We start from the raw sequence: 20888 nt of genomic DNA, 5'->3' as shown, positions 1-20888 counted from the left end.
TCTATGCAAAGCAATGTTATTTTATGCAACACCTGAGACAACAGATACGCTCAGGTGTTACTCGGGATACACATAAACTTACATAGACATTCTTCTTATAAAGGAAATGTTTAACATTAACCTTACATCATTAGCATTAATTAATATTACAATACATTCCAAAATTATTCATATAAATTGTGAATAAAGATTGTCTCTCACGAGAGTCCGTTTCTCATCTACACCATACTAAATAGCAACCCTTCCCCTTATTCTCTGCAATTTCTCTTGAAGCCAGCTAGCTATTTATATTGCTAAATATAAAATGAAAATAGGACACCATGATAGCCTAGTGGTTTGCACAATGCTATTACAGTTCAGAGTTCAATTCCGCCACTGTCTCTATGGAGTTTGCACATTCTCCCCGTGACCGCGTGTGTTTCCTCCAGATGCTCCTGCTTTCCTCCCACAGTCCAAGAATGCGCCGGTCAAAAGATTAATTGGTAAATGTAAAGTGTCCTGTGATTAGAATACGGTTAAATAGGTGGGTTGCTGGGCAATGCAGCTCATTGGGCCAGAAGGGCCTGTTCCATGCTGTATCTCTAAATAAACTAAAATAAATATCACCTGATTTTATAGGTTCTCACTTGATTTATTGGATGTAATATGGTACTTTATCAAAGGTCCATTGGAAATCTATTGCATTTACCTTGCCTACTTAAAAAGCAACAATAGATAAACTGTCTCTATTGGCTACTACAGCTAAAAATAAACTTATCACTAAAAAATAGTTCAAAGTTTGAAGTAAGTTTATGAACGAAGTTCACATATGTCAACATATATGCATTTCAGTCAGTGTCTGGTGTCCATTTGTATGTAACCAAACATTTAAAAAAAAATCAAAATCTCCACATAAGTATATCTTAGTTACTTTGATATAACCATGCTGCCCGCATAATTGGTTTGCTGACTGGATCTGTGAGAGATAATGCCGTTTGAGAGTGAACACTGACCCATATGTTGAAACAGTGATCCATAAGGAAGTGACAACATATAACTCTGTAAACGTTTGTAAGTTCAGGACTCCTGCAAACATTGAGTTATCTTTATTGAGTTTTGAATTAATATTTTAACATCTGATAAAATTTGAATCTCTGTCAGAGTCATTCAATCTCTCTTAACATTTTGGCAACCAGGGAAGCCAGCTGTGGCATAAGCATCTAACAATACAGACAGTACACGTGTAATGACAGAGTTCCATGCTGAGAACTGCTCGTATGTTAGAAATGAACAAAAGCAGTGTGTTGGGGAGGATCACAGAAACAGACTTTATTCAGTGGAGCACAGGAGAATGAGGGGAGATCTTATTGAGCAGGGCTTCCCAACTTGGGGGTCCATGATTAATGGTGGGGGTCCAGGGCATAAAAAAGTTTGGGAGAAACTGCTATAGAGGTATACAAAATTCTGAAGGGTATATTTAAGGTGAATGTGTGCAGGAGCTTACCTCAAAGGTTGGGTGAGACGAGAACCAGAGGGGTCATAGGTTTTGGGTGAAAGTTACAATATTTAAGGGGAATCTGAGAGGGAACTTCTTCACTCAGAGGGCAGTGTGAGTGTGGAACGAGCTGCCAGTAGAGGTGGTGGATGCTGGATCAATTCTAATATTTGGTGGTTGCAGGTTGGATTCTAACGTTCAAGAGAAGTTTGGTTAGCTATATGAATGAGAGAGGGCTATGGTTCGGCTGATGGTTGATAGGACTAGGCAAAAGACTGGGCTGGCATTGACTAGATAGGCCAAAGGGACTGTTTCTGTGCTTAGTGGTCTATGACCCTACGGCAGGAGAGTGAGTAGAAGTGGGAAGAGCGACTGCCAGTCGACCTCACTGACTCAGTACTCCCAGCTCTGGTCAGTTTGACCCAGATCCTGGTTGTTGTGGCTTGGTGGGGAAGTGGGGAGAGAGGGCAGATGGAAATGCCCCTCCCAATCCAGCACAAGGGGTCTTCAGTCCTACAGCATCCAGCAGACCCATCCACATCTGTCCTGCTGTTTTCCCAAACACATGCTCCTACGTGTGGGTTGTCCGTGAGATGGGCGCTTGGATGCTGGGAGGTACTTTAAACCTCACTTTCCCTAAGGATGCTGCTGGTATCCCGGCCAATCAGCTGAAAACTCTGCTTACATGGAGGAGTTCACATCCAGAGGGTCCACTTCAGATAAGAGCAGGTTTTTCTATGTAGTCAGGGGGCTGGTAAACTTACCCCTAGGTGGAAGATCTGGGTCAGTATAAAACTAAATCACAAATTATGTTCCAGGATGAGATGAAGTAGGATGGGAGGACGTTCATGCAGAACAAAACTACCAAGAGGCTGCTATTCAGAATGGCCTGATTCTGTGCAGTATGTTCTGTATAATTCTAGGCCATTATGAAGTAAAGCTGAAAAGCCATCTGCTGAGTCTATCAGCAGCTGTGAGAGATGGACTATAAACAAGTCAAAATTATCATAATGTGATTTCCAGTGGGTTTACTCAGTCATTATCGCAGAGAATTCCAGGAATTTAAAATTTCGCCTTGCTTTTCCTAAGGAGGCAAAGACAGCCATGCTCAGAGAATGGACTGTGGCAACATATAAGCAGAGTCGCTGGAATGTACTGCCGGGGTGGGGTGAAAAATTACCAGGGATTTTTGTTCCATTGAATCTGTGCCTTTGCGTATTATCAAAGTCACTTGCTGATGGGTTACCTGCAAGCTTATGAACACATGTAATAATCATCTCACTGAAACCTGGCCTGGTACTCAAGTTGCATTCCCAGCAAGAAGAATGCCAGTGGAATCAGAGCTTCAAAGGGTCATTAGAATATTAGACCATAAGCAAGCAGAATTGGACCACTCAGCCCATCAAGTCTGCTGCACCATTATATCATGGCTGATTTATTATCCTTCTCAACCCCATTCTCCTGCCTTTTCACCATAATCTTTGACACTCTTACTAAACGTGAACCTATCAACCTCCATATTAAGTATACCGAATGCCTCCACAGCTCTCTGTGGAACCTCTGTGGAGGTTCACCACCCTCCAACTTAAGAAATTCCTCCTCATCTGTTCTAAATATACATCCTGCTATTCGGCGGCTGTGCCCCCTGGTCCTAGACTCCCCCACTATAGGAAACGAACTCTCCATGTCCACTTTATCTAGGCCTTTCAATATTTGATAGGTTTCAATGATATCCCCCCTCATTCTCCTAAACTCCAGCGAGTACAGACCCTTTCACTGCTGAGATCATTCTTGTGAACTTCCTCTGGACCCTTCCGATGCCAGCACTTGCTTTTTTAGATAAGGGGCCCAAAGCTGCTCACAAAAGTGTAGTCTGAACAATGTCTTATGAAGCCTCAAAATAGGGATGGTTTCTGTCACAATCCCCCTGTCCACCACAATTCCTGACACCTCATCTCATTAATAATGAAAGCCACTGTCCTTGCATCAGTTTGCTTTCACAGATCTCCCCAGCCTGGAGGTTTATCCACGGCAACTGCAGTGCAACCTCATACGGGGAGTAGCCATGGACAGTCCCCAGAAATAACGCACTCACACCATGCTAGCTGGGGTACAATCCTGAACCCAATATTTCAGTGCTGCGTGACCCCCCCCCCCCCCAGTCTAATCTACGTACCACCAGCCAGCACGGCTAACTCTGTTCATTGTCTCACAGTGAGTAATGTTTCATTGCTCTCCCACGGAGGGCAGGAGTCTGTGACAGATTGAATTGAATTGACTTTATTACTTACGTCCTTCACATACATCTTTATGTTACGTCTCTGTCTAAATGTGCAATGTGCAATTTATAGTAATTTGTAATAAATAGTATGTACAACAGGACAGTCAATATAGCAGAGAAATACAATTGTATCAGTGTGAATTAATCCGTCTGATGGCCTGGTGGAAGAAGCTGTCCTGGAACCTGTTGGTCCTGGCTTTTATGCTGTGGTACTGTTTCTCGGATGGTAGCAGCTTGAACAGTTTGTGGTTGGGATGATTCAGGTCCCTGATGTTCCTTCGGGCCCTTTTTTTTGCACCTGTCTCTCTGAATGTCCTGAATAGTGGGAAGTTCACATCTACAGATGTGCTGGGCTGCCTGCACCATTCTCTGCAGAGACCAGCGATTGAGGGAAGTAGAGTTAACATAGAAACATACAGCACAATACAGGCCCTTCGGCCCACACAGTTGTGCCGAACATGTCCCTACCTTAGAAATTACTAGGCTTACCTATAGCCCTCTATTTTACTAAGCTCCATGTACCTATCCAAAAGTTTCTTAAAAGACCCTATTGTATCTGCCTCCACCACCATTGCTGGCAGCCCATTCCATGCACTAACTGCTCTTTGAGTAAAAAACTTACCCCTGACATCTCCTCTGTACCTATTCCCCAGCACCTTAAACCTGTGTCCTCTTGTGGCAACTATTTCAGCCCTGGGAAAAAGCCTCTGTCTACCCACACGATCAATGCCTCTCATCATCTTATACACCTCTATTAGGTCACCTCTCATCCTCCTTCACTCCAAGGAGAAAAGGCCAAGTTTACTCAACCTATTCTCTTAAGGCATGCTCCCCAATCCAGGCAACATCCTTGTAAATCTCTTCTGCACCATTTCTATGGCTTCCACATCCTTCCTGTAGTGAGGCAACCAGAACTGAGCACAGTACCCCAAGTGGGGTCTGACCAGGGTCCTATGTAGCTGCAACATTACCTCTCAGCTCCTAAATTCAATTCCACAATTGATGAAGGTCAATACACTGTATGCCTTTTTAACCAGAGTCAACCTGCACTGCTGCTTTGAGTGTCCTATGGACTCGGACCCCAAGATCCCTCTGATCCTCCACACTACCAAGAGTCTTACCATTAACACTATATTCTGCCATCATATTTGACCTACCAAAATTAACCACTTCACATTTATTTGGGTTGAACTCCATCTGTCACTTCTCAGCCCAATTTTGCATCCTAATTCCCATACTAGGCAGTGATGCAGCCAGTCAGGATGCTCTCAACTGTGCCCCTGTAGAAAGTCCTTAGGATTTGGGGACTCATGCCAAACTTTTTCAACTGTCTGAGGTGAAAGAGACACTGTCGTGCTTTTTTCACCACACAGCCGGTATGTACAGACCACGTGAGATACTTGATGATGTGTATGCCGGGAACTTAAAGCTGTTCACCCTCTCAACCTCAGACCCACTGATGTCAATAGGGGTTAACCTGTCTCTGTCCTCCTGTAGTCCACAACCAGCTCCTTTGTTTTTGCGATGTTGAGGGAGAGGTTGTTTTCTTGACACCACTGTGTCGGGGTGATGACTTCTTCTCTGTAGGCTGCCTCATTATAAATGTAGTATCATCTGCCAATTTAATTAGCAGATTGGAGCTGCGGGTGATGACAGTCATAGGTATTGCTGAGTGGGCTGACTGGGTATTTGTCTTCAAGTACAGAGAGGTATATTTTTACTATCTACAGACTTCATTCATAATTAAAAATTAATTTCAAGAATAAACTCTGCAATACCTTTTATTCTTACATCCAGGACAATGCTTTACATAGTGTTCTATTACATACAGTTGCAAGAAAACGTTCGTGAACCCCTTGCAGTTACCTGGTTTTCTACATTAATTACTCACAAAATGTGGTCTGATCTTCATTTAAGCCACAATAATAGACAAACACAATCTGCAAACACTTGAAGTGCAGTCTGGCTATTGCCTTACAAAGCTTTGGTTGAAAGCTAGGCAGAATAATAGTTTGGCATGGATGGGCCGAAGAGCCTGTTTCTGTGCTCTGGTGTTCTGTGACTATGAAAGGAATAGATTGCAAGGCACACTATTCAGGTCTGGGTTTGGGAATCACTAAACAAATCAGCACCAGATTTCCTTCTTTAAGAGACTGTGCGCACTTTTAAACGGAGCATTAGTAACATAGCCAGTATTACGGATTCCAAATTAATTAAGAGAATTTAACTGTATCACGTGACTGAATTTTGAGTTCAGGCATCTGAACCACTTGTATAAACTTCAGCATTCTTGGTTCAAAAGAGAAAAATGAAATGTCATTGTGCTTTTTGGGTAGAAAATACTACATCCAAAATAATTGTTTCCATTTTTCTAACACTGGATTACTAGTCCAATAGTTTAATTACACTATAATATAAATGTACTCTTTTATTTAATAGAAGTCAACCTATTTCCCTATGAATTTTGGATTAAAATAACGCTGATTAGTGTGCACGTACTTTTTTTTTCCTTTATCTGAACTCTGGTATGCTTCACGTCCCCTCCCTTTATAGATAGCTGAACTATCAACTCTTCTTCATATCAGTCTGTAGTCTGCATCTACCCAGTGCCAACATCACTGCGGCGTAGCCTGGGATTACCATGGGTAGGCATGCAGCTCTGAGCGTCATCGTTTTGATAGTCTGTCTCTTCACTCCATGTCTCGCGGGCCGAAAACTGCTCGTTTTCCTGATAGATGGCTTTCGCCATGATTACATCAATGAGACGGAGCTGCAGAATTTGCCGGGGTTCCGAGAGATCATAGAGATGGGCATCAAAGCCCAGTACCTAACTCCGGACTTTCCCAGCAATTCGTATCCCAATTACTACTCCCTCATGACTGGTAAGTGATCTGCAGAAAGGAGGTGGCGTGAATTTTCGTACGGGGAAACACTCTCGGGACATCAAAACAAAAAAATTAGATGACCACGTTAGATCTGTGAAAAACAAAAAAAAAATCAGACAATTAGTTTTTAAAAACCTGTAAAATGGTATACTGACTTTTAAATGTTGAATAATATGTAGCAAAGATTTAATTACAATTTAATATTAAATTGTACTAACTGATAATCATTTATAAACGTGTTATTTATAAATATGGATTGGGTTGAATGTTCACGCACCCTGCCAACTTATATAACTGGTTATTTTGGCGCAAGTAACGTGATTAAAACGACCACATGTTGAATTCGCTTTACACTGATTGGGAATCTTGTTGGGGGTTGTTGCCTTTTCCGATAGGCGCCATCGACAGTTTCTGAATTATACAAAGCCTCTCCGAGGGGAACTGAGAAACTGGCATCCATTCAGCCCAACTGTAGCGAAAGAAACAACTGCTGGGGGAATGGGTTTCTGTGAGGTTTAATTACGCAAACATTTTCTTGCTTTTAGTCCCTCAAATGCCGAATGAAATATGAGAAGATATCAGAGTTCAGAACACAGGGGATGGGTGGTGACTATGTCCCAGTGGGCAAAGGGACTTAAGGGGGAAGCACTAAGCACTAAACATTAGAACAGGAGGAGGTTATTTGGCACTTAGAGCCCGTTGTGCAATTCATCCGCGTTTATGGCTGATCCTTCACCTCGGTGCGTTTTACCAGCACCGTCTGCGTATCCCTTGCTAATGTTGGAAGCTGACGGGTGACCTTATAAAATGCAAGGGGCACAGATAACATTTTTCCGAAGGAAAGTCTTAACGTTGGGGGGGGGGGCATAGGTTTAAGGGGAAAGGGTTAAAGGGGGCAAGATTCTCATACGGAGCGTAGTGCTAAGAGGAAGTCAGAAAAAGTGATAAACTCGTGTACAATTACAACATTTAGTAGCCAGTCGAGCTGGTTCATGGATAGGAAGCGCTTTGGCTGTGGGTGGAATGCAGGCAAAATGGGAGACGCTCATGTAAGCATCTTTACAACTCCTCCCTCGGAGTGTCAGACACCCTGAGCCAATAGGCTGGTCCTGGACTTATTTCCACTTGGCATGATTAACTTATTATTATTTATTTATAGTTTTATATTGCTATAGTTCTGCACTATTCTTGGTTGGTGCGGCTGTAAGGAAACCCAATTTCCCTCGGGATCAATAAAGTATGTCTGTCTGTCTGTCATAAATTAATCTTGCATCCGTTATATTGTGCCCCTAAAAGTATAAATTTAAAATAACTTCTAGATAGTGATTCTGACTCTCCTGCCCTATCAGTGATGCCTCAGTTGGTCTTTCTTTCATCAAGTCCAATTTATTATCGTGGATACACATATGATGAAGTAGAGGTGCAATGAACAGCTTGTAGCAGCGTCACAGGCAGGTAGATATAGACAACACGCAAAATATAAATTGTATTTAAATTATTCAAACAATGAAAAAGTCATGACTGAATCCATGATTGGCAATGCAAGAAGTGGTCTACAATGTTGCATTGCTGAAAGAAGAATGTAGTTCTGCTGGTAGGTTCACAGCCCGATGTTTACAGGAAAGTTGCTGTCCCTGTACGCTGTGGAATGGGATCTCAGATGCTGGTAAACCCAACATACATTTTCAGAAACTCCCTTCTGAAGAAGACCCAGCTAGAAGCCTGAACTGTTGAAATGTTCAGTGGATTCTTTCCATTAGCCTTAAGTTTAAAAAAAGATGAACGATTCATGACCTTTATATTCTAAATAATGTTGCATCCAATTTGAATTTGTTGCATTCATTTGAAGTGTGGCAATTGTTGAATGTCAAATGCAGTGAGCACATTATGATAATGATCAAATAATCTGTTACTGTGTTTTGGTTTTGAAGGTAGTTATTGGCCCAGACAGGAATAAACACCCTCCTGCTCTCCCTCAATAAAGATCTTTTACATATACCTGAGAAAATACCCAGCTTTACATATAAGTTTTTTTAAAAAAAAAGCTGCGCCTCTGTGTAGCATTTTCACAACTGCATGATTTTATTTGCCTTTCAAATTTTCGGGATGCAACTTGAACCCATGAGCTTTACCAACTGAGCCACAGCTGACACCCATTAATGTAACAACTTCTCGATAAGGCTAATGGGTTCAGTGGAAATGAATGAAGGATGGGTTGTGTAGAAAGTAAAATTATTAAACATCCACAAGGCTCCTGGGATGACAGGAGGAAATTAGTTATGTGCAGTTGATAATTTACAGAGTCCACAGGTTTGATTCCTGAACAATGCTGAGTTAGCTGATTGTTGTCAAGATCATAATCAAATTCCACAATTGACTTCAGCAAAAGTTGGTGAGTTCAGCAAAAGGTGTTTAAGTAGGAGACCTCTTCTAAATAATTATTTTCATTTACTTTAACTCTCACAGCAAAGGATCAATTTCCCTGTGTCTATTAGAATATACTTCAGATCCACTAATCAGTGATGATGTCGGAAAAGTACCTTTATATTTTTACGCATTGCAAATTGATATACATACAGTGGCCACTTTATTAGGTACACCTAAACAGCTGCCCGATAATAGAAATATCTAATCAGCCAGTCATGTGGCAGCAACTCAATGCATGAAAGCGTGCAGACATGGTCAAAAGGTTCAGGTGTTGTTCGGACTATCAGAAAGAGGAAGAAATGGAATCTAAGTGACCTTGACCGTGGAGTGATTGTTGGTGCCAGAAAGGGTGACTTCAGTATCTCAGAAACTGCTGATCTGGGATTTTCAAGCACAACAGTCTCTAGAATTTACAAAAAATGGTGTGAAAAAATTTTTAAAAATCCAGTGAGTAGTAATTCTGTTGGTGAAATGTTGATCAGAGATGTCAGAGGAGAATGGCCAGTCTGGTACAAACTGACAGGAAGGCAACAGAAACTCAAATAACCACATGTTAGAACAACGGTGTGCAAATGAGTATCTCTAAATACATAGCATGTTGAAGTGGATGGGCTATAGCAGCAGAAGCCCAGACTGGGTTCTAATCCTGTACCAAATAAAGTGGCTACTGAGTGTACTTCAGGGCCTGTGAGTGAATATGTTGGAAAAATATCTTTTATGTTTTTACACATTGAAAATTGATCAGTTAAAAGATATTAATGCTAACGAAGACACAGATTACATAAAGCTGCAATCAGTAAATTTGCTTATTATTTATTTGCTTATCATTCAACAGAAAAAGTGGGAACTCCCAGTGGCCACCCATTTTAATTCCACTTCCTATTCCCATTCTGATATGTCTATCCATGGCCTCCTCCACTGTTGTGATGAGGCCACACTTAGGTTGAAGGAACAACACCTTTTATTCTGTTTGGGTAGCTTCCAACCTGAATGCATGAACATCGATTTCTCAAACTTCTGATAATGCCCCTCCCTCTCCTTTATCATTTGCCCATCCCCGTTCCCTCTCTCTGATGTTCCTCCCCCACTTCTCTTTCTTCCATGATCTTCTGTCTCTTTCACCAATTTACTTCCCAGCTCTTTACTTCATCCCCTTGTCCTTCAGGTTTCATCTATCACCTTGTGTTTCTCTCTCCTCTTTCCACTCCCCCCCCCCCCCTCACCTTTTAAATCTAGTCCTCAGCTTTTTTTTTCTCCAGTCCTGCCAAAGGGTTTTGGCCTGAAATGCCCACTGTACTCTTTTCCATGGATGCTGCCTGGCCTGCTGAGTTCCTCCAGCATTTTGTGTGCGTTGCTTGGGTTTCAGCAACTGCAGATTTTCTCTTGTCTATTATTTTTTATTATTGCTCAAGCTGATGGATGTATTACAGTCTAGTGAACATTAAGAATACTTCCTGTTTATTATGCTTTGTGTGTGCACCTTGCAGGACATCATTGTGAAGTGCACCAGATGGTTGGAAATTACATGTGGGATGAGAAAACAAACAAGTCCTTCCTGATCGGTGAGAATGCAGACAGCCGGCTCCCTATGTGGTGGGATGCATCGGAACCCATTTGGGTTTCCATGATGAAGAACAACAGAAATGTTTACATGTATTACTGGCCAGGTTAGTACTTTAGATCACATCAGCCTTTCCACCCATCTCATGAGTAGTTTAACAGAGCCAATGTACACTGAATTGTTCAAACAACTGACTAGGGTATTGAAGTGCTGAATATAGGTGCTTCACAATTTTTATCAGTGATTTAGAAAAGCAAATCAATACTGTAAATCCAAATTTACTAATGGCACACTCTTAGGTAGTTATGGGACTGAGGAAGTTGTAGAGATTTCAAGGGCTAAGTGAATAGAACATAGAACATTATAGCACAGTACAGGCCTCTGGCCCACAATGTTGTGCCAACCTTTTAACCTAATCAACGCTCAATCCCTCCTACTTAACCCTCTATTTTTCTATTATCTATGTCCATATCTAAGAGTTTTTTTAACAACCCTAATTATCTGTCTGTACCAACACACCTGACTGGGCCACATGCCCACCACTTTCTGTGTAAAGGACTTGCCTGGGACAACCTGGCCTCCATTTCTAAGGAAGGATATGCTTGTAACAGAGGGAATGTGGAGAAGCTTTCCCAAACTGATTCCTGGAATGGCAGGACAGTTGTATGAAGAGAGAATAGACGGACTGGAGATGAGCTGTAGATTGGTTGTGGAGTGTAGAAACTGGGTAGAGTGAGAGAGTGGGATGCAGTGTGTTTGGCACTCCCTTTCAGAGTTCAGAAGAATGAGAGATTATTTCATTTAAATGTACAGAAGGTGCTGATGGGTGGGATGTTTTGAACCAGCATCAGGCTCAAAGTGAAGATTTGCCCTTTCAGAAGAGAAATGAAGAAAAATGTTCTTCAATTGGATGGTGGTAGATCTTTTGAATCCATTATCCAAGAGGTGTTGTGGAGTCTCAGTTACTCAATATTTAAAAAATGGATCTCAATAGATATTTAGATATGAAGGGAATGAGAGATATGGGTTAGGACAGGAAAGTGGTGCTGATCAGCTGTGATTGAGTGTGGAGCAAGAATAAAAAACTGCATGGACTACTCCTGTTTCTTGATATGTATGTTCCCATACAGTACCTAGATAGATTTATTTTCACCCGCTCATTCTCTTCAGCCTTCCCTTTCCACCATAGTGGAGTCATCAGGACGTCGTCGTGACGACGTTTTTTTAGCAGGCTTTCTTGTTTTTACGAGGCCGAGTTGTTAGTTCGACACTCAACCCTGCACGGATGGAAAGTGTGCGAGGGAGCTGGCTAGATTTGAACTTGGGAACCTTTGCTCCGAAGTCCAGCGCCGATGCCACGAATCCACCAGCCAGCAATAAGGATTAAACCTGGGAATAATTAACAGATCTGAACTGAGAGTGAGCAATAATATGCAGGACAGAAAGTATCTATAGAGATAAAGGCAAGACTTGGGAGTGGGTTGTGAATTCTAAAATATGTACAGAAAATTGAGATATAGTGTATTTAAACATTTGAGATCCCTTTGAACAGAGGATCAGTAGGGTGCAGCATGAATATAGTGTACGTAGTCTTCTGGTCAAGATGGTACTGAGATGCAATGTGCACCAATGTTCTGGCTTTGTGATTTTTAGGTTTATAGTAATAGTTTTGGAGAACAGGTGGGGAGTTGGGGGTCAGGTTAGGGTTTAGTTGTCATGTGTTGTACGCTGTGGGCTATGTTGGGGCTGGAATGTATGGCAACACTTGTGGGCTGTCCCTCAGCATATCCTTGGGCATGTTGGCTGTTAACACAAGCAATGCTTAGATATTAAGGGAATATTAGGCATATCACTACATGTTTTGATGTGCATGTAATAAATAAATATCATATGATGATATGATATCAGCAACGTGGGTATTGATGAGCTCTAGTTTACTGGGTGTAGAACATGCTTTGCTGGCAAGAAGAGCATTTGACTCATTATTATAGCATGGGCAGAGTCGAGGCTTTTCGAACTGAGCCAGGGAGAATTACAGTCAGGTACTTAATGTGATCAGTAAAGATGTTAAGTTCATGTTCCAGTTCTCCTTGTCTTGAGAATTACACAATACAACTCAACTTTTGACCTTGTGGAGCTAACAGAGAAAGGAATCTTCAGGCCAGGCAGCGTTTTCAAAATCACTAGGCCATTAAATCTTGTGAAACAAAATTGTAATTTCCCAAATGGTCAAAACCTTGCTCTGAGAAATGGAAAGAAAACTAAAATTCTCCAGGCAATAAGTTGAACAGCTCATTAGAAAAACAGTGCATCAGATTAACATTAAATTTAAGCTTCCTGTTCCAAATCACTCCAGGAAAACGTCAAAAAGAATTTTGCAAGATGAAGACTCTTTAAGTGCAGGTATGTCTCTGAGGAAAGGGGTGACTGATTAATGGTAGAGGTTAGCAGACTATGAAAAATGTGTTGGTAAAATAATATTATATGACCTTGCCTCAAACATGTTGATGGAAAAGACCAGGAAATCTGTTTGCCAAATGGATTCTGAAGTTTCATTATCCTGTCCAAACTGAAAACAGAGGGCTTATGGATAATTGGTAATGTAGTCACCATTAAATTACTCAAAAATTTGGAAGGTTAGGGGGTTTAGATGTCAGATCTGTGCTAAAGGTATGTCTGTGCGTTCCATCCATTTTGTGTCCCGAGGAGAAATTGTGGTGGATTGGGTGACCACTCCACTACTGCTTAGCTAAGATTGTCCTGACGTATGAGGCTTGCATCTCTTCACATTCAGTAGCTCCTGAGCCAGCAGTTGTGCTTGTGATGCTCTGGGCCCAGGATGTGCAGTCACTGGTGAAATGTCCAAATTCCCTGTTGAATTTGGTGGGGGGGGGGGGGGGGGGGGTGGAGGAAGAGCTCCGTGGAATTCACTAAGAAGCAATTCAAGAGATAAAGATAATCAGTGGAGAAGTTGTGGAGGACAGGCAGGAGGTATTTGCAGCCTTACAGTGCACTAAAGTGGATAAAACCCCAGGGCTTGACCGAGTGCATCCTTGGTCTTTGTGGGAGGCTGGAGGAGGAATTGCTGAGCCCCTTGAGGAGCTGTTGTTTAACACGGGTAGCAAGGACAAATCAAGGAACTACAGGCCAGCCAGCCTGACATCAGTAATTGGGAAAGTACTGGAGGGAATTCTGTGGAAAAGGATCTACCAATGCTTGGATAAAGTTTGTTTAGAGACCAGTGACTAGTGGTGTGCTGCTTGGGAAAATGTTGGGAACCTTGTTATTTCTTACTTTTAAATAATTTGATTAGTAAGATTAGGCTTGATGAGTAAGTTAGGTGGTGGTGTACCTCTTCAGTATATATCTGGTAAACAATCACATCATGTACTCAAGGGCAACTCTTACAACAACCAATTTGGTTGCCATTTCATCTAATGTGTGTCATGAGCCACTAGATCTCACCAAGAAAAATAGTTAATTTACAAGCAATGCAATTCTTTGAACCTTTTCTTTGTTGGTTTAGTGGTGAACATGGTAACATTAGCTGAGTTGAATGACCATAAAATCATCTGTGCAGAAGTAAGCCACCAGGCTGAACTGGTCTCAGCACACAACCTCCTCTTGTGCCTTTGATCCCTGGATACCACATCTGGAGATCTAAGTCCTTTCACACTGGTTCTTACGTGCCCTATTGAAATCTTTTGTTTCATTCAGTAGGTAATCTACTTTCATGCCAGTGTACATTTTATGCAATAATTGAAAATAATACTCCAACTTTTCATCTAATTGTACCTCAAAGAATTTATTGTTGGCTGATCGGTAACTCAGGGTTGTAGTGAGTCACAAGAATCATACAACATGAACATAGCTCCTAGCTCACTGAATCTGTTTCATATTAGGGGCTTCTGAATTATAGTTCTACCTCCAATGCCTGTCTCACTGCTGGGAGTGAGTTTTGTTGAATGTGTCCAAATGTTTATTTATATATAGGGAGCAAGGGTGAAAATTTTGCCTAAATTAATTTTTTTAGTAGAATTGGTATCAGAATCAGATTTGTTGTCACAGATGAACATTGTGAAATTTGTTGCTTTGAGCAGCAGTATTGCTAGCATACCAAATCACTGTAAATTACAATGATAAATAAGGAGTGCAGTAGTGTTCATGGACCATTCAGAAGTCTGATGACAGAGGGGAAGAAGCTGTTCCTAAAGCATTGATCATGAGTCTTCAGGCTCTTGTACCGCTTCCCTGACGGTAATGAGAAGAGGCATGTCTCGGCTAGCAAGGGTCCTTCATGATGAATGCCACCTTGGGGCACCAGCCTTTCCGAATGTTCTTTGGTGGGGAAGTTTGTGCCCAGGACTGAGCTGCCAGTGTCTGCAACCCTCTGCAGCCTCCTGTGATTCTGTACATTGGTGCTGAAGTACCAAACAGTGATGTAGTTGGTCAGAATGCTGTCCATAGCACCTCTGTAGAAATTTGCTGGAGTCTTTTTTGACATACCAATTCTCCTCAAACTCCTAATGAAGTATACTGCTGGTGTCACTGCCACATAATTGCATAAATGTGAGCCCAAGACAGCTCCGATCACTTGAACTAATTCTTTTTTCACACTGCCCACCACCTACACCCAGTAAACATCCACACTTCACGTTGCCTGACATTTGAGCTGCAAATCGCCTTCGGCTTTTGTCCAACATTTTCCTGCCACTATATCCAATTCATCCCCCTTTCCCCTACTATTACCCCAACCAAGCCCTAGGCGTAGGCCTGCCTGTCTTCTCTGCACCATGGCAGCATATGAAGACAAGGTCTTGCCCTTATCCCCTAGAGCTCAGCGCCAACTAAACTTTAAAGTGCTGGGCCTGTGACCAAAACGTTTGTTGTTGTGGCATGTTACTTCTAATTAAAGCAACTCTGATGGGCAGAAGTGACTTTCTAAAGCTAAAGTAAAAAAGGAAGCATACAGAATAATTGTTTTCTCTTTATTAGGTTGTGAGGTTAAGATCCGGGATGTGACTCCAACGTACTGTCGAAATTACTACAATAACCCATCTGACCAAGACATTGAGGTTGCTGTTTCACATGCTCTTGATAACTTGAGGTAAGACATCTTGAAATAGCACTTGAGGACTGTTTCTTTGATATATTTATTTTTTGCCATCCTATTTTGGGTGAGGCCTTCTAGATGATGGGCTTAGAGAGCATCCTTTCCTGTGTTTTATCACCTCTGAAGTTAGTTCTGCCAAATATTCTCCTCCCACAGTGCTAATATAGTTACATCATGAAGCTTAATATTTTATCATTTCTGCTCCATTTGTATTGAACTACCTGTCATCTGTATATACAGGATTTCTACTTGGTGCTGAGGGAAGTGAATGCGGACTTGAGTGGCCACTGATGACTGAAAATACAAGTTTTCCCACCATTCCATGGGCTTTATTTTACCACTTCCGAATGCTTCAGTGAAACACTCATTTTCAGTCTAGTTCTTGTGCTGTCTTTTCATTCCATGTTTTCAATCACAAGGACAAGCAATCTGCTGGTGGAAAGGCAGATGGAGTTACTGAAAGAGAACAGGCAACTGAATCAGTCCTGATGCAGGAGTTTGACCCAAAGCAGCATCAACAATTCTTTCTTCAGAGTCTGTTTTATGGTTGCTGACATTAGTTGTGAAATTTGTTGTTTTGTGATAGTAATACAGTGCACCAGATTGAACGTGACAATCCCCTTCACCCGAGGTGCTACCCCATCCTGGGGTGTACGGGGTGTCCAGGGAAGGTTAGCACCTCTGGTGAAGGGGCTTGTCGTGACCAGTCTGGGGCAGCCCTTTGGTCCCCAACGGATACCCAGCTCTCACCTGTGGCTCCAGGTAGCTGTTTTCATGAGATGGCAGCCACACCCCAGTACCCTGCTTCGATAGGTGAGGGTAGTTGGCGGGCCTCGTACCCCAGCAAGATAGGAATATGCCTGTCCTAGCATGCGAAGTCAGCTGCAGTGGACTGGGCAGTTGAGATCTACAGTGAGTTCCAATGGCCAGGAAGGAGAGCAAAAGGCATGAAGAGGCACAGAAGAAGTCACGATCATCCACTGCCACTAAGGGAGGTCCCAGTTGTGACGATTACTCGTGCCACTGGACCCAGACTTCTGAGGTTGAGAGAGTGGAACCGTCTGAGTGAAATGGCTTTTCCAATTTAAAAACAGTCCTGCACAGGGTTTCCCTGCCATTGTCAGATATGATGGACAGCCACCATAGTACACCAACAAACCTTTTGGTCATATGGCCACCCCTTTACGGTTCAGTGGGGCTGGCCCCAGGCCTCTTCTTCACATGGAGGGAAAAAGACAAGCTTGAACCTAGGACTTTTTCTCCCCACATGCCGCCTGAGCCACACTGAATTCCTTCAGCAGATTTTTTTTTGCTTCAGATTTGAGCATCTGCGTCCTCTTCTGTTGCCAATCGCAACAGCTTGTTTTTATGCTATGAAATGTGCTCATCCTTAATGTTGATATTTGCAAAATGTACTTTGCTCTTGCCAGTCATTGATTTCTTGTTGACATTTGACTTTAAAACGTGGATTGACTTATTCCAGGCAGCAAGTAGCCCATCATGCTGGACATATTTCATGAGCCACACGATGATTCCTTTGGTACAGACAGTACTGTATAACAATCTCCACTCGATGAAGATTGTCTTTCCCATTTTTGGAGTCTTACTTGTACTTCATGATTTCTCCAGGTAATGCTAGAGAACCTCATATGACTATACCAATGCACCCAAATCTCCTAAAAATCAATTACTCCTGATTAAATCCAAATTTGAGCCCATGCACCAAATGTGCTCTTGCTTTGAGCAGGCCAATGGACCTGCACTATTGACATTTCAAGCTGTTCTATCTTGGAAGTGCTTCTCATTAATAGGCAAGTTAATAAGGACAAGGCTTCAGATTATCTCAATATAAACTGAGTCATTTAAGGGAATGTCTTTCTTGATGAACTTGTTGGAATTCTTTGAGGAGATTCCAAGTAGGATAGATAAAGGGATGCAGTGGATTTTGCATACTTGGACTTTCAGAAGGCCTTTGACAAGGTGCCACACATGAGGCTGCTTATCAAGTTAAGAGCCCATGGTATTATAAGAAAGTTACTGGCATGGTTAGAGCATTGGCTGATTGGTCGGAGGCAGCAAGTGGGAATAAAAACTTGTTGGCTGCCAGTGACTAGTTGTATTCTGCAGGGGCTGGTGTTGAAACTGCATCTTTTTATGCTGTATATTAATGATTTAGATGATGGAATAGATGGCTTTGTTGTCAAGTTTGCCATGATATGAAGATTGGTGGAGGAGCAGGTAGTATTGAGGAAACAGATGGGCTGCAGAAGGATTTAGCCAGATTAGGAGAATGAGGAAGAGAGTGGCGAATGAAATACAATGTTGGAAAATGCATAGTCATGCAGTTTGGTGGTAGAAATAAATGTGCAGACTATTTTCTAAATGGGGAGAAAATCCAAAGATCAGCATTGCAAAGGGACTTGGGAGTCCTTGAGCAGAACACCCTAAAGGTTAACTTGCGGGTAGAGTCGGTGATGATGAAGGGAAATGCAATGTTAGCATTCATTTCAAGAGGTCTAGAATACAAGGGCAGGGATGTGATGCTGAGGTTTTATAAGGCACTGGTGAGGCCTCACCTTGAGTATTGTGAACAGTTTCGGGTTCCTCATCTAAGAAAAGATGTGCTGGCATTGGAGAAGGTTCAGAGGAGGTTCACAAGGATGATTCCGGGAATGAAAGGGTTATCATATGCGGATCAATTGATGGCTTTGGATCTGTACTCGCTGAAATTTAGAAGGATGGGGGGGTGGGGGGGGAGAATCTCATCGAAACCTTTCAAATGTTGAAAGGCTTAGACAGAGTAGATGTGGAAAGGATGTTTGCCATGGTGGGGGAGTCTAGGGCAAGAGGACACAGCCTCAGGATAGAGGGGGCATCCATTTAAAGCAGAGATGCAGAGAAATTGCTTTAGCCAGAGGGTGGTGAACTTGTAGAGTTTATTACCACAGGCAGCTGTGGAGGCCAGTTCACTGGGTGTACTTAAGGCAGAGATTATAGGTTCTTGATTGGATATGGCATCAAAGGTTACAGGGAGCAGGCTGGGAACTGGGGTTGAGGAGGAGATTTAAAAAAAAAAAAGGATCAGTCATGATTGAATTTGCAGAGCAGACTTGATGGGCCAAATGGTCTAGTTTTGCTCCTATGTCTTATGGTCTATAGATTATCTCATGATCTGATGGAGGTTCAACACGTCCTTGATGGCTCAGTCGTTTTGGTCAGAACTGGTACTATTGAACTGCTCTTGCCAGTAAATGTTTCATTTTGTAATCCACATTGCTATTTGTGTCTCAAGCTCGCCTGAAATGAAGAACTACAGTTTTTTTAGGAGGGAAATGGTGATTTCCTTGTTTTTCATTTTGATCCAAAGCTCTGAAACATTCAGTTTTAATTGACTTCCAATACCACTTCCATTAGATTAGACATCCCTGTTTGGAGAGTAAGGTGTAGTGATTACATTACTGGATTTGTGATCCTAAGACCTAGATTTTTATGAACGTAAAACCAAAACTTTCTATTGCCTTTTGACGAGCTCCCTTTGAATCCTCACATAGTTGAGGATTCAAGGAACATTGGCATGGGAATTGCTACCACAGCATATTCTGTACCATATTAAGTTCTTCTGTTACTGTATATGACATGGTTGATATACATACTTATTAATGGGAAGTGGACACGGTGGGCAATGCCAGTATTTAACGTCTACCACAAAGTACCCTGAACTGAAGGGTCAACCACACTGGTGAGTGTAGAGTCACATATGGAGCAGGCAAGAATTGCAGAATTTTTATTCCCCACCACTTCCTGGTTTATTTAATTACTTGAGCATAATTTCTACACTTGCTGAAGGGAAAATTGGAATTGTCTCTGGATGAATGGTCTAGGCTTCTGAATTTTAACCTGTTAATTTAAACACTGTGTTGCCATCTTTTCAGTTAATGATAATGCAGAATACAATTATTATACTAAAGCTGTTCTGATTTATGCTTAAAGAACATGAACTCATCTAGTGTACTCAAAGCACATGAGAAAAATCCTTGTAGTAATTCTTTTTCAATGTGTGTATATATTGGAACTTGTATAGAGATGTAAAGAAAAGGGAGGTGTAACTGGAGTGGCCATTGTTTGAGTGGGGCAGTGTTAGAGTGATCTGGCTTTAGCTCAACAGACTTGGGCAAGCACAGATGCAGTCTCTAAGTAAGTTTCCAGTAATTTTTTTTACTGTTAGTGTATAGCTTGCGTGCTGAGAATGGGCCTAGAGTTAGTGGTATGTTCATTGTGTGAACGTGGGAACTTCGGGAGACCTCCAATGTTCCTGATTGCTACATCAGCACAAAGTACACTGAGCTGTCGCTCCTTAGATATCATGCTAAGGAATCGGAGCTGCAGCTCAATGACCTTCAGCTCTCATTGGGGAATGAGGAGGTGATAGATTGGAACTACCCCTAAGTTGTAGGAGGCAGGTACCTAGGTGATGGACAGGAGAGGGAAAGGGAATAGGCAGCATGTGCTGAGTAGTCCTGTGGCTTTTCTCCTCAAGAATGGTAATTCTGCTTTGGATTCTGTTGGGAGTGGGGGGTGGGGGGGGGGGAGGAGAGGAGGAGGAGAAATGATCTAACGGGGAAAGCCACTGTTGTCAATGAGTCTGGCTCTGTGGCTCAGAAAGGAAGGTGGAGGGGAGAAGAAGTGAACTGTAGTGATAAGGGGTTTATTGGTTAGGGGAACTGAAAGGAGGTCCACAGCATTCTTAATGGGAGGCTGAGCAGCTGCAGGTTATGGTCCACATTGGTACCAATGACATTTGTAGGGCTAGTGATGAAGTCCTGCAAAGTGAATTTTGGGAGCTAGGTGCTAAGTTAAAGAACAGGACCTCCAGGGCTCTGGTCTCATCACCATGCCATGAGCTAGTGAGGTCAGAAATGGGAAGCTCATACAGCTCAACTGTATGAGGCATTAGTGCAGGAGGGAGATCTTCAGATTTTTAGATCATTGGCTTCTCTCCCATGGAAGGTGGGACCTGTACAGAAGGGATGGTTTGCATATGAACTGGAAGTGGGACCAATATCTTAATGGGAAGGTTTGCTAGTGCTGCACGGGGCTATTTTAAACTTGAGTTGCAAGGGGACGGGAAACAGTTGATAAGCCTACAT

The 20888-nt window shown here is 42.2% G+C and overlaps 1 protein-coding gene across 1 annotated transcript in view; it reads left to right on the top strand.

Moving 5' to 3' along the window:
* Positions 1 to 6324: 6324 nt before the first annotated feature.
* The window catches only part of enpp6 (ectonucleotide pyrophosphatase/phosphodiesterase 6), a 56828-nt gene continuing 42264 nt past the window's right edge, over positions 6325 to 20888 (top strand). The window contains exons 1-3 of the mRNA XM_073048107.1: positions 6325 to 6637; positions 10555 to 10734; positions 15624 to 15735. Coding sequence (XP_072904208.1) covers positions 6397 to 6637; positions 10555 to 10734; positions 15624 to 15735 — 533 coding nt within the window. The 5' untranslated portion in view covers positions 6325 to 6396. The remainder of the gene's footprint in view (positions 6638 to 10554; positions 10735 to 15623; positions 15736 to 20888) is intronic.

This window comes from Hemitrygon akajei, chromosome 6 (assembly GCF_048418815.1).
Source record: "Hemitrygon akajei chromosome 6, sHemAka1.3, whole genome shotgun sequence".
NCBI classification, from domain to species: domain Eukaryota; kingdom Metazoa; phylum Chordata; class Chondrichthyes; order Myliobatiformes; family Dasyatidae; genus Hemitrygon; species Hemitrygon akajei.
This window is presented reverse-complemented; position numbering and strand designations above follow the sequence as displayed.